The sequence below is a fragment of the Fragaria vesca genome, linkage group LG3 (genome assembly GCF_000184155.1).
Source record: "Fragaria vesca subsp. vesca linkage group LG3, FraVesHawaii_1.0, whole genome shotgun sequence".
In the NCBI taxonomy this organism is placed as follows: domain Eukaryota; kingdom Viridiplantae; phylum Streptophyta; class Magnoliopsida; order Rosales; family Rosaceae; genus Fragaria; species Fragaria vesca.
In genome coordinates this window covers 17,903,913-17,928,780 of record NC_020493.1, presented here as the reverse complement: position 1 = coordinate 17,928,780, position 24,868 = coordinate 17,903,913, and the positions used below count along the sequence as shown (strand labels likewise).

General features: G+C 38.4%; 5 protein-coding genes and 1 pseudogene across 6 annotated transcripts; 2 read left to right on the top strand and 4 right to left on the bottom strand.

Annotated features, from left to right (window-relative positions):
* Window positions 1-560: 560 nt before the first annotated feature.
* LOC101295786 lies at window positions 561-5,584 on the bottom strand. Its single transcript, XM_004294532.1, has 11 exons — window positions 5,196-5,584; window positions 4,799-4,883; window positions 3,873-4,069; window positions 3,123-3,205; window positions 2,546-2,591; window positions 2,401-2,457; window positions 2,218-2,272; window positions 2,040-2,140; window positions 1,850-1,913; window positions 1,612-1,745; window positions 561-903 (listed from the first exon to the last, which is right to left on the bottom strand). The coding sequence occupies exons 1-11, from the start codon at window positions 5,274-5,276 to the stop codon at window positions 733-735; spliced, it is 1,074 nt and encodes a 357-aa protein (XP_004294580.1). The 5' UTR covers window positions 5,277-5,584; the 3' UTR covers window positions 561-732.
* Window positions 5,585-7,504: 1,920 nt separating this feature from the next.
* Window positions 7,505-11,868, bottom strand: LOC101295495. The gene is made up of 6 exons (XM_004294531.1): window positions 11,341-11,868; window positions 10,583-10,798; window positions 10,381-10,486; window positions 9,489-9,840; window positions 7,950-8,234; window positions 7,505-7,821 (listed from the first exon to the last, which is right to left on the bottom strand). Exons 1-6 carry the CDS (start codon window positions 11,492-11,494, stop codon window positions 7,672-7,674), a joined length of 1,263 nt encoding a protein of 420 aa, XP_004294579.1. The 5' UTR covers window positions 11,495-11,868; the 3' UTR covers window positions 7,505-7,671.
* A 443-nt stretch (window positions 11,869-12,311) lies between these two features.
* Window positions 12,312-14,432, top strand: LOC101294348 (F-box only protein 8-like). Its single transcript, XM_004295881.1, has 3 exons — window positions 12,312-12,372; window positions 12,935-13,912; window positions 13,978-14,432. Exons 2-3 carry the CDS (start codon window positions 12,955-12,957, stop codon window positions 14,430-14,432), a joined length of 1,413 nt encoding a protein of 470 aa, XP_004295929.1. The 5' UTR covers window positions 12,312-12,372; window positions 12,935-12,954.
* An 872-nt stretch (window positions 14,433-15,304) lies between these two features.
* On the bottom strand, window positions 15,305-19,690 carry LOC101294921 (histone H4-like). Its single transcript, XM_004294530.1, has 2 exons — window positions 19,582-19,690; window positions 15,305-15,751 (listed from the first exon to the last, which is right to left on the bottom strand). The coding sequence occupies exons 1-2, from the start codon at window positions 19,688-19,690 to the stop codon at window positions 15,408-15,410; spliced, it is 453 nt and encodes a 150-aa protein (XP_004294578.1). The 3' UTR covers window positions 15,305-15,407.
* Window positions 16,963-19,060, bottom strand: LOC101295205 (annotated as a pseudogene). Its single transcript, XR_184258.1, has 3 exons — window positions 18,802-19,060; window positions 17,716-17,815; window positions 16,963-17,107 (listed from the first exon to the last, which is right to left on the bottom strand). The product of XR_184258.1 is annotated as an uncharacterized LOC101295205 (transcript).
* A 2,115-nt stretch (window positions 19,691-21,805) lies between the features above and the next one.
* On the top strand, window positions 21,806-23,485 carry LOC101294636. The gene is made up of 3 exons (XM_004294529.1): window positions 21,806-21,980; window positions 22,075-22,117; window positions 23,261-23,485. The coding sequence occupies exons 1-3, from the start codon at window positions 21,860-21,862 to the stop codon at window positions 23,262-23,264; spliced, it is 168 nt and encodes a 55-aa protein (XP_004294577.1). The 5' UTR covers window positions 21,806-21,859; the 3' UTR covers window positions 23,265-23,485.
* The last annotated feature ends 1,383 nt before the right edge of the window (window positions 23,486-24,868 follow it).

The window sequence follows — 24,868 nt, the reverse complement described above, 5'->3', positions numbered from 1 at the left end:
TTTTACCAATTTGAAGTGCTATGTATCGTGTTCGTTTGTTTCAGGCCTTTCGGCTATCTATCACCCAAAATGGTACAACTAGAGATACTTTATAGTTTGCTCTTGTTTTCTTCTCTGCATCCATTACTTTCATGAAGGATGTAGTTGTAAATCTTTATACCTCGTCAAAAATTTGAACTTTATCAAGTTCTTACGGAAATTGATAGAGATATTTATGTGACAATAGCTTCATTCCCACAAAACGAAAAAAAAAAAGAAGAAAATTGCTTCACTTTGCTGCCAACAAGTGTTCCTTTTCAGAAAATTTAAGTATAGTTTTACCATCAAAGGAAAAGTAATTTTTGCCTCAATACTAGTACTAGAAGTAAAAGCAAATTTCCTCATGAAAAGAGCAGACGAATGCTGTTACCAGGCTGTATCATATGAAAAGATACAGATCTAATGTCTTTTATGCTGCAGAATGTTAATGCAATGCTCCACTTAATGGCTTACTCGGGGCTTTATTGTAAGGCCTTGTGTGCACGGTTCCAACTTTGAACACCAAAGCACAAGTGAAGTCTAATTTAGTTGAACATCAATCAAATCCAATATATGACGAACTCAAAAGCTGATGGCAGCTAAAAACAGCAAAAGCTCATATACGGTACAAATCATACAAACTGGCACTGGCCTTCCTAGAAGTTTTCAGTTTTTCACTATACAGGAGGCTACATTTTTTGGAATTCTGAGAACTTAAAACTTCGGCCTTTTCAGCTTCTCTAAACTTGAATAGATTAAGCCCAATAGCGAATACAATACTGCCTTTATGCAATCCATCACAAAATTCCAACAAGAAGAGGGCCAGTACCATGGATACAACAATCGGAAGAACAGACTTATGAGATGTCGAGGGTATCGCCCAACCTGCATTCAGAAATCAAAGTTATGCTCCCAGACTTGGTACACAAAGTCTTAATACTTCTGCTTTTATTTCCTTTTAAGCACAAGTCTGGAGACAACAATGGCAAGTCCTTTCATTTGATGTCCACAATCAATCCAAAACAACAACAAAAAGGGAGTCTCTCAAAGCATCATGTTATTGTAAGGTCCTATGTATCTAATCCAACTTAACTTGTCACTAAGTAATCTCATGATTTTAAATATGATGGTTCACATGTATGATAACATATTGGACAGTCTATCATCCTCACATCCAATAAGATATTGGAAAATCTGTAACAAGATAATCTACAAAATACAAACCAACAAATAGAAAACAACTATCCTTCTTTGTAAGATACTGTAAAGAAAAAAAAAATCTTTGTAAAAAGAACTAATAAAAAAAGGGTGAAAAATCAACTTCCTACTGTTCGTAGTCGTTTTGCTTAAACATGCATGGGAAGGATCCTAACACATTAATCAATAACATTTTAAGCTATTTGAGATAACAAATTTACAAGTTGCAAACTTGTTGAGCTCATTTCCAATATAAAATCAAGACTTCTAACTGCAGCAATGTCTTGAGTTTAAGAGATGACATAAAAAAAAAGTTAAACAGTATACCATCTCCTAAAATCGCAGTGAAGTTTTTTGGTTTTAACAGATAACTGTGATGGGATAAGATCTACTCACTGGAAAAAGAAAATCTAAAGCATCCCAGGCAGCATGACGAACAGCTCTTGTAGGGTACATTGGACCACCAGGAGAAGTGAAGCTATACAAACAAGTCTTTAATCTTGTACTTGTGGCCATTCTCAGCTCCATACCTATCGAACAGCAGAAGTACATTCATCACAATACTGGCAAATATAATAATATTCATATGAATCTTCGAATAATAAACCATGTAAAATGGGTGAAAAATTATTACCCTGGAGAACTTTAATGTGTGAGAAGTAATGGAGCAATACCGGTTCCACCTTCAGTTTTTGAAGCTGACCAGTAAAGAAAACATCAATATCATTTTAAATGGAAAACTCTATTTGCATCAATGCAAAACATGTTAACAAAAGGAAATAAATTAATAAATCCTGAAGTCATGAGTAATTTTTGAAATTTACCTGATCTGCAAGTTCAATAACAAAGAAGTCTGCAGGACCACCAACCAGAAAAGCATTCGGGAAAACAGGAAATTGCCTTAAGAAGCTCTCAAGTTTGTCAACTGCATGAATCAACACATTACAGAAGAATTTGCAATTTATTGTTTCAGGGTTGAAAATTCTTCACCAGAAAACTAACCTTTGTTATAAAAGAATATGAACCTTGAAAGTAAAAGATACAGATCACGCTGGACCTGAAATCAATGAAGAATTCACAAGTTAATTTTAATTTCCCTCCTACAAAGAAATTGGATTTTTTGTTTTTCTGATTCTGATTAGAAAATCCCAGTTAAAGTTCCATGTAAAGGGTAGGATTCCAGACCTGTACAGGAATTTTATTTAACAGGGTGGATTCCAAAGCAACATCCTCGAGAAGATACTGAAATACAAGCAATACAAGAAAACAATAAATGTCTCGTAAGGTTCTTGATAAAGGTTATTAATTTCATTCTGAAAGGGGCTCTCACAATAAAGAGGGATTCAAATCGCCGCATATTTGACTGAATGTCAATCCTGCAAATGAGAAGACAACACATTTGATAAGTTGGTTCGGTAAAACATTATTGCAAAGTTTCCAGTTGTCAGTACAAGGGGATGTGAAAGTCCACAGACAAAATGCTTAATCACGGACAAGAACAGTGGAATTAAGCAGAGTAGCAAACAGACTATAGAAACTGTTAAGAAGATTACAATTGCAAGATATTGTTACCAATTTACATGTCGTGCAAGGTTCCTCCAAATAAATATATCTATCTTGCTTGTTTTAAAATTCTAGACACATCAAATTGATTTTCACAGGATGATTACAACTTAACACCACATATTTAATTTCCCATACAAATAATTATAAACATACATGCATTTATGATAGAATTTACAACTTCAAATAGTTAAGGAGGGAGACATCACGCATATCATGGTCCTCTCACTAAAAATAAAATAAAACAAAGACATTTTTCGTCTAACTGCAAAGCCATTCCAAAAGCCACCAAGAATCAGTTTCACGCAATCACAATTTATAACCAACATTCACTAATATCGTACCAGAAAACATTTGTAGCACCTTGAACAAGAGCAGATGAGAACCGCAGTAGAACTTCAGAGTTGTCAAGTTGAACTTCAAAAAGCTGTCCACAAAAACTAGAGGATTTAATCCTCATCATCACAATGGCATATCAAAGAAAAAGAGTAAAGAACCAATAATCAACTATAAGCACTTATTACTTCAATCATAATTATGTTCTTCTACTAATGAAAATATTACCAGAGCTGATAAGTAAACAAAAAATTCATTGATTGAATAACAGCTGCAACATTCATTTTTACTAGTAACTGCTAAATTAAGGACTTTAAAAACTTTCTGAAGCAAGCTGAATGAGTTTTAAGTTTTTTGAAAGCCAACCAATATTCTAGTCCAGCTCAATAAATAGAATTTTCTACCTCCCAAAGCATCCAGTTAAATGAAAATGAACAGACAAGATGTAAACCTCTTGTTGTTTTGGAAGTCATAAATATCATCCTGTAGAATAGTGCTCGGATATACTCATCAGTATGGTATAAAGCAAAGTGGACTGATAAAGGCAAAATGCACTTGAGGCAAAGAGCTCTTTGTTGACAAACAATGAGCAGGATTCGATACTACACTTCTATTCATTCTCCCAAAAGGAAAAGCAATAAGATACTTGGACAATGTGATTCTCTCTTGAAACGAACGTTAACCAGAAGCATTTTACTGAAACCACACTTCAATATTTAGAATGGAAAAGATGAAGAAAATAGATTCAAGCTGCATACCCATTTGTGAAATAACAAGGCGAAAATGTGAGATGCAAATGACTGGCTCCAGAGTTGGACAATCAGATCGAGGATGCGTTTTCCACTCTCAGGTACCCAAACATAATAGTCAGCAAGCACATCATGAAAGCATAGCTGATCATAAATGCAATCCTCTGCAGGAGAAATAGCATCATCTTCCCCGCTGAGAATTATATCTGACATGCAATGTCAATACCAATGATGAGATCAGCATTCATAATTGTTGCCTCTGAGATCTAACATTAGTAGTCCAACATGAAATCCTACAAAAATTCTAAAGACTCGTTGGACGTTAGGAAATGAATGCAGTGATTAAATTTCCATAATCAACTACTAGACTGCACCAATGACTGAATAGTCCAAGGCACTTAAGTCACACAGGGATGTAGAATTTGTGCAGCTTGCCCCTTTAAGCAGTTACTCTAATGTTACTGATTTTCGAATAAAATCTGATTTAGCCCAAATTTTGAGGTTAAATAATCTTTTATTTAGTTATCTATTAAGAACTTCAAACTAACCGTTCTTGTTATGTGCAAGACTGCAAGTGGTGAATCAATGGTCCATTACATGGCCGTACAAATCTTCACTACAAAACTTGAATTATAAAGGTGGTTATACCATAATTTATATTCTTAGTGACAAGGGATGGGGTAGACCCATGTGATAGCTATTCCATAGGTACACACAACCATGTTCTTTTAGTATCTCATATACGGTGAACACCATGTTCTACCAAATAATTAGTTTCCAGCCGATGTCAAGTGTGATCATCCACAACAAAGAATTAGTTGGAAACCTCGAGCACCTAAATTCCTCTCGATTACTCTTAACAAGTCCAATTATACTCGACACAATGCCAAATTTAGGTGTAAGTTCCAAACTCATCAAAAGCAGTATAAACTGACCTTTGGCCCGCTCATCAATCTCTAACGCAATGTCAGTAAACAACTCCTGCAACAGGTTGCGCCGCAGTGATGGAGAAGCTAGGGCCTGCAAACACATAAAACACAAATGAATCTCTCTACAAAGTCAAGTCAGCATTTCTCATAGAGCGTTTCTTGTGAAAGCAATCAAATCCTGTTAAATCCACACACACTAAACGCAATCCAGTTACTCACACAATGACAAATCAAGCAGTTCCATAACTATAACAACAAACCGATCATCACAGATTTTCCGTTTACTTCCTTTACGTAAAAATAACATATTAAAATCAAAATTAAAATGGAATTACGTGTTCTAGTATCCAGTATCAACTTCCGAGTTAAACTGTGAGTACAAAAAAAGAGAGAAGAAACGAACCCGCTGGAGCTTCTTCTCGATTTCTTGAGTGAGAGCGTCGAGATAGGCAGAGCTCCGCGGCGTGAAAGAACCTTGCGGCATTCTGATGATTACGATACCGACCTCCTTCTCCTCCTACTCCTTGAGACCATCAACAATCGCATTAGAGAATCGAGCTCGATCCAAACGCGGCCTTAGCTAAATCCGGTTCACGGGCGCCGGTCTTGTTCTTCTGCTGGTGGTGTTGAAATGCGAGAGAGAGGGAGTACCAAAACGAAAACGAAAATTAGAAATAAAGTAATCTGCAATTTGATGAATAATTGAATTGGTGATGTGGCGTGGGAGCGAAGCAATGAGATCGACGGGTGGAGCCTGTGAAGAAATGTGGCTTCTTCTCTGTACGGCATACCACCCACGTTTTCTGTTTTATTTTTATTCTAGAATGATTTGCGGATAATATTTGGATTTTGAATCATGGCAGGGGCCTACTATGCAAATTGTGAGGTCCACGTGGCGTAACAGTGTGCTGGCATTTATTGCATTCTTGAGTCTAGTTGTCGGCATCCTGACTTTCACAATCATTCTAAATAATTACCCTAATCATACAATTCACGCCAATCGATCCGGCGGGCCATACTTCATTTCTACGTTACCAGTTTGATAGCTTTGTAAATCGTCTGCGAGTGGAGACCTGAGAGTTCATCTCAAAGTTACGAGGAAATTTTATAAATAGTACCCAAATTAAAGGTTATTTATTATTTTGATGTCTTAAATTTAAGAATTATTAGATCGATATCTTAACATTTAATCTTAATACAATTAACGTATTTTCCGTCAATAATAATGTCAAGTATATCATTGTGCAAACTATCTCAAAGACAATTTCGTCCTTTCACTTTGTTTTTTTTTGCCTTGTGCCTATATGATTTTTTTCACTGGCTCCATCCATGCCAGAAACCCAAAAACTCTCTGGCTCAATCCGTGCAAAAACCTAGAAAGCATTTTTTTGGCCGTGTGCCTGTATGATTTTTTCTCTGGCTCCATCATTTTGATAGTAGGTCGAATTTTGATGTTGGGGTACAAATCTAATAGTTTTTGAAGTTGATACACTAATATGATGAATGACTTGTAATATTATTTGTAAAATTTCCTCAAAAGTTATTTAGAGTGATTTTAAGTTGAAGTGTTAGTATATCACTTGTGTCTTGTAAGTTCTCGTATACGTGTAAATACACGATAGAATGTTAATCATTCATAACAATTTAAATGACTAGCATATGTTTGTAATATGTTGTCAAATATAAACCATACACATAGATATGTGTAGTTACACGTCATATACCGAAAATGTTTTGGACTGTTGGTCTTACTTTGTATCACGTCCTCTAATTTTTGATCAAATGGGCGCGGAGCTTTTCAAGTGGAGATTGATAATTTTGTTGAAATGTAATGAAATCAAATTGTAGTCGTGTAAAACGTTTAGTCTAGTCTAGGACAGTAGGACCTCTAACAAAGATGCATATGATTTTTAAAAAGGGCGCGCAAGCTTTTCTATAGTAAATTTGTTTGAAATTTTGGTGGAGTGAATATGAAAGCTCACATTGATAAATTTTCTAAAAAAGATTTTCATGCCAATATACCACACTGTCTGCTAGTTTCTTTTTACAAAATAAAATTAAACTTATTTAGGAAAGTATGCCAAAAATTGTCTAGCCTGTCTGGTACACGTTCTAAGTTCTGACGTATTTTTTTTTAGATATCACGCTCAAATTGTGACCCATAGGCGTAACTCGTAAAGGAGAGTGCATATTACATAACCAACCCGCTAAGGACGACCGGGTTTAAAAGGGGTGCAAGACGAGGGAATTCACAAGAGAATAAGAGATTGCTTACCCCAAGCTTAACTTCAGATCTGATAGTATCCAGTGCATTATTGCTTACATGCTTGATGAAATATCCTTTTTAATTGGCCGAAAGATAATTACTGGAAAGTGGAAACTAATGACAAGATTTTCTTATAATATGAAATTATGAATGGAATGAGAAGATTCTTTGACCATGTCCTATGCATAACAGCCATAACTTACTGATACAGCAGCCAAAACTCTATGATATCCCCTAATAATCAATGTATTCTGCATAAAAGGACTGGTGGGTGGACACCAAAGAAGACTTCACACGTCTCACATGGCTGCCCTTTCAGAAGAGGGAAGAAATTGCTCAAACAACTAGGTCAAAACTACTTCAAATTAATCAACAATGACAAGAATATTTGCTTTCTTTCCCTCACCCCCTAAGAACATAGCACTTTACATACGAAACAGGAATCTGCATGCTTGCGGCCAGGACCAATACATACTGGTCACCTTCAACAGATTTCAACATAAGTCATTCATTATAGAGGTTAAGCCTCAACCCCACCGGGAGGGCAGAGCTACAGCGAGCTCATATAGATACATTAAGACTCAGAACATTGATAAAAGGATGATAACTATGCTCACCATCCCATCAGTGTTCGTCTAACTCTATCTACAATCTGATTCTTAGCTACCATATTTGAGAATTGAAATTTGGTGTTCTCCTCCAACAGAAAACTATACACCTCCCATTCACGATCTACTGCTGAGATCCTCCTTCCAATTTCAGCCTGAAAGAGAAGTCAACAAGCCATTAGAACAGTTGAGTAGTCACTTCAAACTTGGCCAAATTGTGCGAGTCAACAATTAACAAAATAACACATACATTTTTAGTTTTAAATCTATGCTGCCTTCTTACCGAGAAAATGCAGATCTTCAGTGCTTTTAGTGCCCGTGTAACATCAAAGAAAACTAGTGGTCGCCCCTTTCCAGATTTCTCAACTGGATTAGCAACCAATAATTCTGTATCAGGCCCTCGGTTTGCAATAATAACACGCAGTGGGTGAAGCATCTCCACCTTTAAATTCAAACACAACACACTCTGCTCCTCTGGATCCTGAATCTTTTTCCCGTCCTTTCGCTGAATAAAAAGGTCTAAATCACGATACCCTTTTGTAGCTGGAGAAAATCGACCATAAGCTATCTGAACAAGAAAAGATGGCCAAACATTTTGCATCAAAAATTTGCAAAACCTTATCAATCTGGCAATGTACACCTTCAGATGACATCACATAAGAAAATAGAAGATAAGAACAGTCAAAATGTTCCTGGCAAACAAAATTTGATCTTTTGGCTTCGTATTTCATGGCCAACAAACACTTGTTTGTCTCTAACATGGTTTCTGTGTGTTTATGAGTTTGTTAAGATAGAACAAAATAAGAGGATGCAGAAAGCCACTGCAAGGAAGTTTGGGGGTTAGTAAAGCAAAAATCGAGTTCCTATACGTCAAGGGTTGAGAACAGCAATTGAACTCTATGGGATCAATGAAAATGTGTATAGAAAGATATATCAGCATACAAAGGAGCTTGATTTCCTATAGGCAGGGTTGAGAACAGGGACTGAAATCTATGGGGTTGATGAAAATGACTAAATGAGTATAGAAATATAAATTGGTGTACAAAAGGAGTGCGATTTCCTATAAGTCAAGGGTTGAGAACAGCAATTGAACACAGGGGCAATGAAAATGATATAGAAAAGATAAATTGGCATACAAAAGGAGCATGATATATTAAGTAAATAGGAGAAAGATACTTATTACATTCTACAAGTTTATAGGGTCCACAAGGTAAAATGTCTTTTGAATAATTTTACATCTACAAACCCCTTGGCTAATGGATTGGGTTTCCATGTTTCTGCATATTAACAAAACAAAAATACAGCAGAACAAAAGTGAAAACTTTAGGTCTCAGCACCACATTATCTAGCAAAGAAACCTAGTTTTTCATAATTTAAAAGCTCCACCAACTCACATTCTTTCACACACGCCAAATGTACATATAACTCTTCCATCACCCTTGTTGGGGTTGAAGTCAGAATTCAACCCCATTCCTTGTAGGGAATCCTGTGTCAACTAGGGCCTTGGAAACCAGCTAACCTAACTTTCCAAAATGTAAGAGTTCCACCAACTCACATTCATTCCACATGCGCCAAATGCGCATATAACTCTCCCATCACCCTTTTTGAAGTCAGAATTCAACCCCATTCTTATGTAGGGAAACCTGTGGCAACTAGGACCTTGAAACCAGCTAACCACACTCATCTTATTAAGAGGCTGGGAATTTTACCATTCTAGGACAGGTAGGATCCAGCATATGCTGACCAAACTAACACCATAAAACCCTACTTACTAAACATGATCTGATGTTGTCTGGAAAAGAAATGATATAAGAATCTATACCTTGATGTTGCTGTCTTTCAAAGTTCTCATAATGTCATAAAAGAGACCCTTGTGATCAACACAGTGGATCTGAAGTAATGTGTGTGCCGGGCTCAATGAGTTGTCTATTGTCACATTGGCGTTCTTTAGTTTAGCCATATCTGGACTAAGAGCTTGAGAACGGATTTCTTTATCCAAAAGCTCACATCTAAATAGCTCTTCGGCTACTACAGGAGACAGAGAAGAGATGCCATGGTGGGGATCATACTCAGGACCTACCAACTGGAGTTCGCAACTAGTACACGACTCACCCAACACAGCTTGCAACTGTTTCAATGTCTTATCTTGCCGCTCCTTTGTGTGCAGAAGCTCCCTGAAATCAGAATTAGCCCATACATTATTAATAAGTAAATACAATATTACATTTCACAATAACCGACTTATTACACTACCAAGAATGCCGAAACGAGGACAATAATTTTGACTAGATGCAGTTATATTCCTGGTTCTGAGGATAACGATATCTTATCCTTTACCAATTGATCAGCAAAAAATTTGCAAGTTAGGAATCAATATCAGCTCAGTGAGAAAGAGGAAAGTAAATACACCTTGTCCCATATTGTCTACCTTTAGGCAAGCTAAGTACCTAAGAAACTAAACCTATTATGTCTTAAAGTAAATACCAATTCACCATAGAAACCATGTAAACGTGTGAAAACAAGCATATTATCATACAGAATTTCTGAAAACCCAAGGCATCGTCAGTCAGACAGGGATAAATTAAAGGCAAGTAAACAACTATGCAAGATCTAATAACTTTGTCCAAAGAACGCGACTGCCAATGTCAGAAATCAGAAAATGATAAAACTTTGAGATCTAGAAAACAGAAAAGGAACACCAAAGCAAAACTCACATGTTATCTGTTATGAAGAACAAGTCCAAGACCCTGTCATCTGGTGTTGTTGTCACTTTCACCATTTGAATCGCAAGCTCAAGATCAGACAGAATTTCAGTGACATCTAAGACAAAGGCAACATGAGATTAGAGCTGGAGGGAGACAATTGAACAAAGCTATTATTTGTTCGTGAAGTGGAAGTGGGAGATATTTCCCTTACCATGCAATAATCCATAACGGTCAGAGCAAAGAAACTTTAATAGATAAACTGCAGGGGCCGAACATGTAGGCTGGGGGTAGAAGTAATACGGAACAGAACATGACGGGCACACGGATAGGAGCTGCTTCTCCAAATTCGACCATTTCACCGCTGTTGAGCTTGAATTTGGAACCACCCATAATACAAGGTAGCACCATATCCCATCAGTCGAAAAATCTACATTGAAATTTCATCAAAGTACAAGAAAATATATCAGGCCAGTATGCATAAACCTGAACAATACATGATTCTCTAGCTACAATGCACATTGAAGCATTTGACTTCCAACTTGAAAAACAATTACACACAATACTACAGCCACCAAATATTTCCCAAATTTTGACACCACCTAATTTGGCAGATGACATGGAATTAATGCATAAACTGGATTCATGGTAAGATGAAAAATGAACATATGGAACACTAAACTCAAAATCTGAGATTCTATCCTAGTACTAATACCTACGTACCAAAACCAATGAAAACAACCAAAACAAAATAAAAAGTCCCTATCTTGCTATTTGGTTCCTGCATAAATAGTGATCAAGAAACCGGAAAGTACTTAAATACCGATCTCAGCCCGAAAAAACAAACTCACAAATCTCACCAAATAATCATACTCTACATCTTAAACAGCTACAACAAAATTGTGTACGATAAAAAGGGCCAAATGTGAAACCCAAAAACTAAACATTAGCAAGCTGAACATTTTCCACTACCTGCTTTTTTGATGTAGAGCCCGAAATCGAGGATGATTCTGCAGATATCGCAACCCAGGCCGGTCTTATCCGGGCAATTAACGGTGATGACGCAAGGCTCGCCGGGCCGTTTTGCTTTCTGGATAACGACGACGTCGTCGCTCGGAATTCCCATGCCGGGAGAGATTCCGATCAATATGTGGGTGGGATGAGTTGGAAGAGTAGCGGTGAAATTGGAGACGCAGAAAAAGGTGTGGAGGAAATGATTGAAGGAGAGGACATGAGGGGACTAGAGGCTAGCGGAGCAGAACCTGATTGGACACGTGGTGGATGGAGATCCCTGGCCTCGGATTCAGCTAGAAGGCGCGGGTAACATTCTCGACATGATTTATCACCCAAATCACTTCCGTACAACTATACAGTTAGCTAGTTTTTTTTTTTTTTTTCAAGTGAGAAATATCATCAAGAGGTCTGCTTACACTCGAATTGCAGCACATCCAGAATGCAATCTGGAGGTTGTCTACACCAGATAGTAACAAGTCTATCCTCATAATGTGCAACTCCATTACACTCGCTACTAACATGACATACAGAAAACAATTAAAAAACTTTAACAAGTACTTTGATGTCATCAATAAGACCTGCTTCAATCATACGTTCATGGTTGACTGCATTCACGGTGAAAAATATTATTATATTATTTTAAAATTAAATATTTTATTTTTTTATTATTAAATTTATGATTAATTACGTGAACATCATTAAAATTAAACTATTAGTAATTAATATTTTAAAGTAGATTTTCGATACTTATTTTCTCTCACCGATCCTCCCCAGTGCTTACCTCACTCGTTTACAAACCCCCTGAACTCAAGCCGTTCCAAATTGAGAAACACCGCCCCATTCCAGTACCATCTTCTGCATCCTCTCCAGTCTCCCAGCTCTTCTTTGCCGTCTCCGTGTTCGCCACTTCACTCCGCCGCCGGACGACAAAGATTCCAAACCTCTAGGCCTTTCCGATAAGGCTCTCAGTTCACGCGCCGACGCCTTGAGGTCTGGCTCAACTCCTCCACCGCCTTATCTTGATTTTGTTTCTGTTTTATTTTATTGGATTTATTTGCTTGTTAGGTTTTGATTGATTTGGAGTTTTGTTAGCATTGTCAAATTCGTAGAGTTCTTGATCGGGTGTTGATGATTGATTAGGTATTTTCAGCAATTAGTGATTTGGCTCTGTGTTTCTATTTATGATTTTCCGGTTTTGTGATTTCGTAGCAGTAATTTGTCTTAGTACGGAGATTTATTTCCTAAATTGTAGCTGGTTGTTACATAACATCAATGGTCTGAACTACCATAGAACTTCACTGCAATCATACATTGAGTCATAGGCTTAAGGGAGTTAATGCAAAGTTATCAGTATTTTTCTATCTCTTGAGTGAATAGTGTCAGCTGTTGGTTAAATTATACTGACAATATGGGTGGCTGGTCAAGTTTATTTTAGAATGTCTGTTGTGTATGACTGCCATCAAGACTCTTCTTTTTGTTGATTCAATTAGGTCGATCGCTTTTGAAGCCAATAAAGCTGAATTGTAAGATTTAACTTAAAAATTTTCTGCAGTCTTTGTTTTGCTGACCACCATGAGAGATGGTACAGAAGGAGTTCACAGTTCACGATCGTCACTTGTAGCTGTACCCGTGTCTGATCAGCTTCATCACTCGAAAAGAATAAAACGATCATCATCAATAGCCGTAGCAACAAGACCGTCATCAATATTGATGAATAATATCAACATTGGTGATCTTCCAGAGGGTGTCTTGGTTGAAATCCTGAGTCGACTTCCTTGCTATAAATATGTTTCTCAGTGCAAGTGCGTATCCAAGCATTGGTGCAGTCTCATGTCTGATCCTAGTTTCATTGGTCGCTTCCTATGTCTCCAAAGTGATAAACAGACAGAAATAATCCGTAGTCTGATAAACAGACGAGGGGTGGAATTTCTCAAAAGACTATCATCGTCGGGCAAGCCGCTAACCCGGTTATTTGGAAGTCTTATGAGTTTTAACCATTTGAACGAGGAGCCAATTGTGGTAGGTACCTATAATGACTTAGTATTGTGCTGTGCAAGCAATTTATATCAACGTGATTACTACATCTGCAATGCATACACAAACCAATGGGTACCTCTTCCTCCCCCTCCTCAACTCTGCCAGTTCGCAGCAGTGGGATTTATCTGCGATCTTCCTTACTACCAGTGCAGGAAAGACAAAGACATTCACGACCACATCCAACTTAATACTGATTTTAGGTACAGGGTTGTGAGATTAATTGATGATCCTGAAAAGAAATTATCCTGCAAATTCAAAGTACAGATCTTCTCTTCTGAGACCGGTGAATGGACTGAATCAATTGTCACAACCCCATCACCTGTTCATAATAATTCCATCGATACCCAAATATACTTTCCCTGGAATGGTGTGTTGTATTGGATGGCTCATGATTGCGACTTTCTTATTGGAGTAGATCCATTCATGATCACCGACAGGAATAGTACTAGTGTACCTAGTACTAGCAGTTATGGTACTCCTGATGATGGTATTGGTCAGTACAGATGTCGTTTCATTGAATTTGATCAGCATGCGTGGGACGACACTTGTGTTCTTCAGTGTGTAGGTGTGAACAGAGGGTGTTAGGTCACGACCTTGAAACCCTTGTTTTGTATGTTGTGGAGTTGAATGAAGAAGAAGTCTCCACGGCAGCCGGCAAGTTTTGTTTGGATCAGAGGGTGAAGAATTATGCACTGGATTGGGAAATGGTTCCAGATGATGATGCCATGTACCTAGTCCTTCCTCTTGGTTTTGACCCTAGTGACGATGGGACCGTGTATCTGCATATAGGTGAAGGTTATTCTATTGGAGAGATTTTCAGGTACAACATTCATACAGGAGAATGGTTAAAGATAGTTGAAAAGAGTTTACTCGAGCGTTTTAAGTTCTACCCACTGGTGCTCCCATGGGTGCCAACACCAGTTCCAAGACTACCCGAACATGCCAGACTCGTCAAGTCTCCAAATTCCAACTTGGCAACTTGCAAAGGCCTACTTTGCTCTAGCATCGTGTAATGATGGAAAGAGAGATATCATGAAACCTTGAGCAGGAGAACATTACACAGACGAGAGGTTGTGGAATTGATGCGGATGATTATATGTGAACATCAGATCATGCGTTTTGTTTGTCGTAATATTTCTGAGGAGGTTGAACTTTGGGGTTGCTTGTTTATCAGTATCTTCCGTTGATGGCCACCAATTGTTGCCGTGCTGTGACATGTTGTAAACCTCGCTTGATTAATTTCTACTAGTTAAAGCAAATGTGAAGTGGAATTGTGTTTCTGATTTGGTTTTGGGGGATTAATTTGATCTGCAACTTTAGACTTCATAACTCCAGGTTGGTGATGGGATTTTTCATGGTTGATACTGCAATTTTATCAAGCACCCAAAGCTTGCTTCATCAAGTGAACTACATTGTCCGAATAGCATAGGCGTCAGCCCAACTAAATTGCCGGGTGTCACAGAATATGCCTCCATGGCTTTTCCAGTCAGTGTTCTTCGACAGTAATGGGAAGTATAAACACTATGGCTTGTGGCCAGTGACCAGTACATACTACTGCAGCTGTGCAATGCAAATCCAAATGTATGATGCAATTCATGCCTTATATTTTCAGAAGTTTATTTAACTTCAGAGGTGCAAGTGACCATAATTCTTCATGACCTTTTGGCCTCACAAACATTTCAAAGACAAAGATGTTTAAGACCAAGAAGAAAAGTTCCATATAAATTTTCGGCATCAGGGTTTAGTGACATGAAACATGTCGATCAAATATGACGATCTAAAAATTGCACGCTGCTAATCACTTGGTTCTGGAATTTGTTATAATGCTAGTATTCTAGTTTCAATCTAACGAAGCCATCAAAAAAAAAAACCAAACCACATAGTAAGAAAAAGAAGAAACAGCCAAATTTACTGAGAAATCAAACTTGTATTACAATTTCATGACACCCAGATCTAAACCCCAAATCCTAAACAAGCCGTAATCTGAATTAACCCCCAAATCCATAGAGGGTCCTTCCCTGTCTCTTCAAAGCATAGACGACGTCCATGGCGGTGACGGTCTTCCTGCGAGCGTGCTCAGTATAAGTGACGGCGTCACGGATGACGTTCTCTAGAAAGATCTTGAGGACACCTCTGGTCTCTTCATAGATGAGACCAGAGATACGCTTGACACCGCCTCTGCGAGCCAAACGGCGAATGGCGGGCTTGGTGATGCCCTGGATGTTGTCCCGGAGAACCTTCCTGTGACGCTTGGCTCCTCCTTTGCCCAATCCCTTGCCTCCCTTGCCGCGTCCTGACATTTTCGCCGGAAAATTTTGAGAAGAGATAAACTCTGATTTGGATGAAAGATTTGATGTGAAGGAGAGAGGAAGGTTGGGTTTTTATATAGGGAAGGGAATTAGGGATTTGGAATCGGGAAAATGTTTGGGGTTTAATAGGGGTCGTTGGATAAGGGTGCTTATCAACGGTGTGGAGAGGCGATCCGCGTCATGTATGCTTATTGGTTGTAAGCATTTGTTTTGGGTTTAGCGCGGATTGTGGTTTTCCAGTGTGAATACTGGGATGGGGATTGAATACTGGCCGTTGGATCTGGGTGACTATCGACGGCATATAAAGTCGATCCGCGCAGTGTCTTTTAATTGGTTCTGAGAGTGTGGCGCGCGGATTGTGCTGTTAGCTCTTTTACAGTTTTACTAGTAGAGGCTTTTTGTTTTGGTTATTTTTTTTTTTTTGCACCTAAATATAATCTAATATGGAAGGAATATATTTTCTTATCAAATAGAAATAAAATATAATTGATAAGAAGTCGTTTTGAACTTTTGATGTAATTATTTAAAGAAATTGAAATTTTACAATCCTCATTTTACAATCTATACTTTTTATTTTCTCTTTTGGTATGTTTCTAGTAATATGTTTTTTTTTTTATCTGTGTTTTAACAAATTAAAAATAAGAAATGTGAATTGTAAAATTATAAGGGTAAATTTCAGTTCCTTTATGTTAGGCTTCTGATTAATGTACTGCTTACGTTAGAGCAGTTAAAGTTATGAGTTGTAGTGTTGTACATTGGCTTGATACACTTCAAGTGACCTCTCGGCTTTAGAAAGTCTGGACATACACTTAAACAGCTTCAAGTTAGAGTTGTACTGCTTCAATTAATTGTTTCCTATGTAATTGGTAAGTCTGTAGGAAAGTGTGGATAATTTTTTTCTCCAGTTACAAATGTATGATATATAACATTGATCTAACTCAAGCCACACACAGTCACTATAGAATTCACACAGGGAATAGACAGCAATAAGTCACCACTCCAGAGTCCAGACCATCTCATCTTGAACCTATCGCATGCTATGTCTGCCGACTCTTTTGCTACTGAATTGTGAGCAGATTGGATATATAATTGATACTCAAAGCAAAAAGAATGCCCACCGTACAAAACTCACATACACCATGAAATACTGATAAGTCTGATAACAAAATTATCTCTGAAAGAATATTAAGGCCAGGGTACGTCGAGGTATGAGCAACTACAAGTACCAATGAGATGCTAAACATGAGCTTATAACCTAGATTTTCGCTCATTAAGATTAATTATGACTAGGCCGGGGTAAGAGATGCTAAGCCGTAATTCTTGCACGACCCTTCGCTATTCTTCGGGCAATTACTCTCCGTCCACCCTTGGTTGCCTTGCTGTTCATGTGAGAAGTATGTTAGTCATTCTTGCAAAACCTTGGCAGAGTTGAGACATAAACATAAGGGAAGACAAGCTGTGCAAAGAGATAAAAACCTATCCCTCAAATGAGAGACAATTGAAACAAAAACTTGATTTAACTGCCGATTAGACTACAGAAATGAAGTGTTTTCATAGGCTTATACGACTATCAAAGTAGCAATACAGTTCACTGGTTTCTATAGTGTTTCTTAACAAGGCTAGGTTAAAGCATCTACTATCCAGACTACTAGAGAATTGAAATTACATGCCGTAAAGAACTAAATATGCTCAGTAACGTTGGTATCAAAGAAAAGCATTGTGAGGGAATGGGTAGCACTTCAGCCAACCACATTCAGTTTTATTCCTTCATAACTAGCTAAACCTAAAGTTTGCAATATAAGACTGCATAACAACAAACATAATATTTATTCTAGAAGATGTCTAAAATCCAACTACGGGTACATCACATAACATAAGAAAAAACCAATTTTAGAAGGAACATTAAGTTCTCTTAAACCTATCATATGGATTGTGTGTGTGTGTAAGAGAGACACAAAGAGAGAGAGAGTGGAAGGGAGGGAGATACCGAGCAAAAAACCCATGGTTCCTCTTACGCCTGATAGTACTAGGCTGGAATGTCCGCTTCGGAAATAAGATCATTGGCTCATTTGATGAAGACTCATCTCCTGAAAGATAAATAATAAACCAGGTAAGTGTAAACCAAAGAGAAAGACACACTGTGTCCAAATAACTTTTGTGCAAGTCTGATTGGCATGCAGCCTACTTGACTGGCATTGCCTACAGGACAACTAGCAGAGCGTTCGACTCCCAGTTTAAAGTGCCAATCTTAACTCTAACAGAGGCAGAAATTAAACACTACACAATACTCATAAAAAAGAAATCTAACTTGATACACAAATCCATCTGAAATTCTGAATTATACAAGTTTTGACAAAGATATGCAAGTGATGTGAAACCTTTAACATACTTTAAGAACATAGTCTCATTCTCCAAAGCAACTTCTCCCCACAAACAATGAATATCACAATAGAAACTTACTGATGTCTTGCACTAGCTTAAACACACTGATCATAAACCTAGAAGTGCCATGCAAGATACATTAAGCCTCAACACAATTTCCATAAAATGGATGGAAAAGCCAAGCTCATAAGACTTAAGTGTTTCAGTTTGGCATCCCATCAAAACTTATCACATAGAACCAAAACGCAGTAAACTCAATATAGAGGTACGAGAAGCTGCCGATGATGGACTTGCTTAGAAGTTAGAAGCTGATCCTTGTTCAACTCAGAGTCTCGGAGCATATGACATTACTATTGAAATGCTTCCTTGTGTTACAAATCTATGAACTCAGTTAACCAAAAATTTTCATTCTCATTCACCAAAAACACTTCTGGGTTCCAAAATTTCTCAGCAACTAAACAAAACCCAAATCCTTTTCAAAACAAAGACAAATGAAACCCTCACTCTATAGAACGCCGTTTACTTCAGTCATCAATCCTAATAACCCATAACTAAGCGAAACTACTGCTTTTGAAATCTTTCCCACATTTCCTAAGGAACTAAACAAGACAATTGATTCATAATACTGAAAGATTGCTTTATCAAATAAAATAAAAATGCATAAACCGAACATGAGAGCGAGAAAGATTACCTTCAGGTAAGATAAGGGGGAGATAAGGTAGGCCACAAGGGTACACGAAGCCCTCATTGAAGACCTTTGTAATCGATTCGGTGTCGATTTGGGGAAAACGGAGGGAAGCATCCAAGTTTGAGAGAGATGGGAATCACTTGGGAGTGATTTCGAGGCCGTGGGAAACAATCTGGTGATTCGAATTCGAGTGGAGCAATGGTTTTGATAGCAACCGGTTCATCAGAGAAGCTCCGGTTCGGAGTAGCGCTTTGGACGCCATTTCTTACAAAAAGACGGAGCCTCTGCTGCTACCCTGCTTAGAGAGACTAAATAAAAGCTATGCAACTTGCACGGCGTCGTCTAAGGTGATTGGGCTGCATCGAGTCCCAGCCCAACCGGGTCAAACAGTGACACCACAATTAAACAAGTAGAACAGAATCATTCACAGAGATGAAAATGATGCAAAAACATAACAAACTACTATTACTTCGAAATGAGGGTACAAATTACATGAACAGCTAATTTTATTACAGAATATCCATAGCACCCAGATCTAAACTCCAATCCTGGAAGCAACCCTAAACCAACACCCAACGATTTAACCCCCAAATCCGTAGAGGGTCCTCCCCTGCCTCTTCAAAGCATAGACGACGTCCATGGCGGTGACGGTCTTCCTCCGGGCGTGCTCAGTGTAGGTGACGGCGTCACGGATGACGTTTTCGAGGAAGATCTTGAGGACGCCTCTGGTTTCTTCATAGATGAGACCGGAGATACGCTTGACGCCGCCTCTGCGAGCCAAACGGCGGATGGCGGGCTTAGTGATGCCCTGGATGTTATCCCTCAGCACCTTCCTGTGACGCTTGGCTCCTCCCTTTCCCAATCCCTTGCCTCCTTTGCCGCGGCCTGACATTGTTCACCGGAAAAATTGAAGGAGAGAGTTTGATTTTGATGGAAGATGAGAGAAATGAGAATTTGGGATGATTTGATTTGGCGGAGATAAAGGGTGTTTATATAGAAGGGAACTCGGGAAATGAGTTTGGGGGCTTGATGGTGATCGTTGGATATGGGTGCTAATGGACGGCTTGAAGAGTCGATCCGCGCCAATTGTTTTTATTGGTTGAGAGAATTGTTTTAGCCTTTTAAGTGTGACACGGATTGTGGATTTTAGCTCGTTCGATCTGGGTTCTTATCGACGGCATAGAAAGTCGATCCGCGCAGTGTCTTTTTTTGGTTCTGACTTCTGACTTCTGACTTCTCAATGTGGCGCGGATTGTGCTTGTAGCAAGCAGGGTGTATTTTGGTTTTACAAATTTTGATTTTGGAAATTTTTACTGAAAACAAAATGAAACAGGGGAATCTGTAATTTTCTCGCAACCCTACTGGTACGCTTTTCTTTTTCTTTTTTGCACCAAATATCAAAGTAAAAAAAATATCAGAGAAATATATTTTCTTATCAAAACATTAGTTTAACGCGTGGTCCACAAGTGCGTTGCTGAAGGACATCACGACGATTCGATGGAGGCAAAAAGGAGCATCACTACGCATACGGTGGCTTGGGTTTGGTCTCGAGTCATTGGGCATGAGCTCAATCTTGGGCTAATGGGAGATCTGTTTTGGGTTTGGGCTCAAGTCAAGGCAATCTGGACCCTTATGTATTAGGGTATTGAGCATGTGTGAAGTTGAATATAAGTCTTTTACGACGTTTATAGTTTCTTACTTGTACCGTAATTGCGTGCATAGCGCATGAGGCCTCTAGCTTGTGTCGTTTAAATGTTTTGAAGACATTTTTTTTCCCGTAGGAAGAGAGGTTTTCTCATTGTTGTATTGCTTTTTTGTTGTTGTTGAGGGAAATAGATAACTCCATTGGGCAAGACGCCCATACATCGGCAAAAGCCAACACTACCAACGGTCATGCAGGAGACAAGCCTCCAATGCACTCCTTACGCCTGGTCAAGCGGGAGATATAATCTCCAATACAAGCCCAAAAAGCCAATATTCGAATAACTAAATACTAAAACTAATGTCCAAAAAGACGGACAATCCAAAGCTAAAAGTAGTAAAAATATATAAAAACTAACAACACAACCCTATATTCTCCACAACCGCTTTGAGTAGCTTGGGGCCTAGAGACCTATATGGTGTTCCCCTCCACACGTCAAAGTAGTGAGCAGCTTCGAATTAACGTCGAGTTAGATCTAGATCAACACAAAAGCCCAATCCATAGGAAATAAAAGAGAAAAAAGAAAAAAAAACCCAACAACCAACCCCTTAGCCCAACGGCCCATAATGCTAAGCCCAAGGCCCATCTCCCTCATTCTTTTCCATCCTGCATACCGGAGCCACAGTACCGCCCATTACCGCTCCGGTGGGCGACCCCGGCTTTCAGGCATCCTTAATCGGAGATCTGAGTCGTTGCCGCTCCACCGCTCTTGACATGCAAAACCTACTGCAGCCGCTGCACCACTCTTCCTACCAGAATGAGATCTGCCGCCATTGACGCTATGCACTCAAAATCTCACATCTCTACAAGAAGTCGGTCTCTAATCTCAGATCGAAGCCGCGTCGGCCTTTCGCCTTGCCTGGGAAGCTTGAAACATGCACCCCCACCAACGCTTATGCCCTTGCTCTTGAAACACCAAATCAGATCCGGAGTCTGACGCCAAAAAGAAACTTCGCCGCTCCAAAGGATACTAACGACGCCTCTTCTTCCGCTCACTTACGTAGCCCGCCGTCGGAGACATCCACGTACATTGTTGTATTGCTTAAATGTGAGCATCCAAATGATAATGGTTTGAACATTGCTTAAATCGGTAATATAGACGGAATTTCATGTTTAACTGTTTGTGTTTGGATGTTTTCATAAATAAAAACTAGAAGAAAAAAAGGATAAGACATTCCTCAACACCACCCCCTAAAGGCCATGTCCAATAGGCTGCAATATCAAAGCGGGCTAACTACACACGAGCATTAGAGCCCAACCCAAAGGTTTCAGGGGATACAAATAGCAAAGCAGCCACACAAACCCACCCACAAACGCAAATACAGTCTCTGAAAGCTGAGAGCAAAGAGAAAGCAGAAAATGAGGAAGTTCGATCCATGGCCGATTTTCTTCAAGAGGGAATGGAACCGCAACTGGCCCTTCCTCGTTGGGTTCGCCATCACCGGAACCATCATCACCAAGCTCTCTCTCGGCCTCACTGGTACCCTTCTCTCTCTTTCTCTCTCCGATCTGTTTATGTTCGAATCTTTCAAGCAAAACCCTAATTTTTGTTTTCTTGTTTGATTTTCTTACAGAGGAAGATGCCAAGAACTCACCCTTCGTTCAGAGGCACAAGAGGTACCTTTCGATTCTTATCTCTCAGAACTCATATTATTCAATTGGAATTTAATACAGTTAAGAATACAAAATGCATCTTATTTTGATTGGGTTCTATGAATAAGTGATTAGTTGTGTTAGATGGTATAGAGTCTAGATCCTGCTTCGTACAATTTTTGTTCGTTGTTGACTTTTGAGATTAGGCCCTTGAGAATTCAAGTTCATTGACTTGGTAGGGTGTTAGCGGATTGTTCCAAAGTTTAACAATTGGGCTTGGTGCCAAAATGACTAATTCTAATGCCCGGAAGTGAATACTGCCTTCTGAAAGCTTTTAGTTCTACATATTTTGTTTCAAGTAAGACCTGTTGGTTAAGTTTAAGTCCGGATGTACATGGAGTTTGCTGCTTCAGGATGGATTTGAGATTTTGAATCACCATGTTCCCAAAATGTGTAGTCTTTAATCTTAGATCTCGACCTGTCATTTAAACTTACTGTTTGTATTTGTTTGGTCCTCTGTCAAACCAATACTTTTTCCATTTCCATTATGAATATCAGTTCTGCGTCCACATACATCTGCCCTCTTGGCTCTCTATCAGAGGGGCATTTGGTGGCTACAGAATTTCATACTGTTCCGAGTGTTAGTTTTGAGACACCTGTCTTAGTTTTTACAGTATATAGATGGAATTTAGTAAAGAGGTTTAGGAAATGGAAAATGTGATGGTCTATATAGGAACATTTAAGCTCCCTACTTGCAGTTCAGAAGGTATGAGTTTATAAAATGTTAATGTGATTACTTACTTTAAAGTTTAAACTATATGTTTCCTACTTGAATGTAATGATATATGCTAGGAGGACACTTTATACATAACAAATGACTGCCAATACTCAAATATTATGCAATTATGTGATGTGTCAGTGATTCAATGTTTCAACTTCTCGTGGTTTACTTCAATTTTAACATGCATGTGATGCGATATAGATATATCCAAGTTCTTAGGATGCACAGTTTAGTTCTTTTTTTTCTTTGCTTTTTATAATTTGGCCTAGGTATGTATATTGTATATTTTGAATAAAGTTTGTCTGTTCACCAATTACACGTAGTTTCTCACTTTTTCTGAGTCAGCAAGTGAACTTCATTCCTTAATTTTTTTCTTTGTTTTGTAGGTGATTTCTGGATGCCATTGCGGCTACCTTTCTTCTCATGTTGTGAAGGGGAAGATAATAACAAAGAGCAATGTTCAGATTCTCTGTTTTTGAATTTCTGTTATGTTTATGATGGCTTTCGAATAACATGAGAAGGATTACTTCTATCCACTGGTTTTGAACTGTGTATTTGAGCAGACCAATCTTTCTAAGTTCAACTACAAAAATTGTGCTGTGTTCATGTTATTCTAGCTGATCTCATTCATGATTTCGTCCATGTCATTCAGCTGATATAATTGCTAAATCAGTTTAGAAACTCTGAAGAACTTTATAGTTGGTGGAAAAACCAGGTTTTACTGTCCCATCTGTGTTATATCTAAACACAATGAAATAAAATAAGTAATGTTAAAGCTGATTTTTTTTAATAGTGAAACAATGCAACAGGGACTAAGCCGTCTAATTTTGTTGTTCTAAAACACATGTATTTGTTATATTTAAATGTTACCGGTGGATAAGAGATTGAATTAATCGGTAAATAACAATAATAATACCTCAACCTGAAGTGAACTTCACAATTTACAACCCTACTTGTGATGGCTGGTCCCATCAGAGGTTTGAGATTGAACTCATAGATGTTGAAGATAATTGGGAAAACTTTCACTCCAAGTTTGATGTTTCTTTGAACAATTACATAGCCTCGTTTCATTCCCAGCCTACAGCCCCTAATAGCAAATCTAGAACCCGGCAGCCTACAAACCCTAATAGCAAATCTAAAAGAACACAGCCATGGATGCATGTTAGGGACTCACCCATACCCAAAGTCACTAATCTTGAGGACGCCTTGAAGGTGTTCGATGAAATGCTTCGAAGGCGTCCTCTGCCTCGCATTTTGTGCTTCAGTTAAATCTTGGGCCAACTCGTGAAATTGAAGCATTATTCGGAAGTTATTTGCTTGTATAGACAATTTTGGGTCTGCTGCAAATTGCTCCAAATGGTTATTCTCTCAACAAGATCATCCAGTGCTATTGTGATTTGAACCAAATGGGGTTTGGTTTGTCTGTGCTCCGAACATTCTTCAAACTTGGTTTTGAACCAGATGTCACAACCTTCCGCACTCTACTTAACGGATTCAACTTCTCAAGTATGGTGGAGAGCCGTTATAACCCGATTTGGTTGCTTTCAACAGACTATTAGAGGCCTTGTACATCGATCGAGAACCTGCACATTCACATACAACGAGCCAAAGGTCTTTGATCTTATGGTTGGCAAGGGCTCAATGGTGAATGTTCATAGTTATAGCTTATTGATAAACGGGTATTGCAAGCATAATAAAAGGTTGGATGAGGCTGTGATGCTATTTGAGGAAATGTCTCATACTGGACTGGTCCCTAATACCATTATCCTCAACAAATGCCTTGGCATTGGTAATGATGATTGATTTATTATTTGTCTAGAGATGAAGTGTTTCCAGCTCTGTTGCCATTGATATATAGATGATTATGAACTTAATTTTCTTTTAAAAATAAAATAAAATAATATTTACCGTCATTATGAACTTAGAAACTACTAACGCTTAAACTACTATAGATGTGTTAATCTGTTATCTATTCTTTTGTATTGTATGTGTAT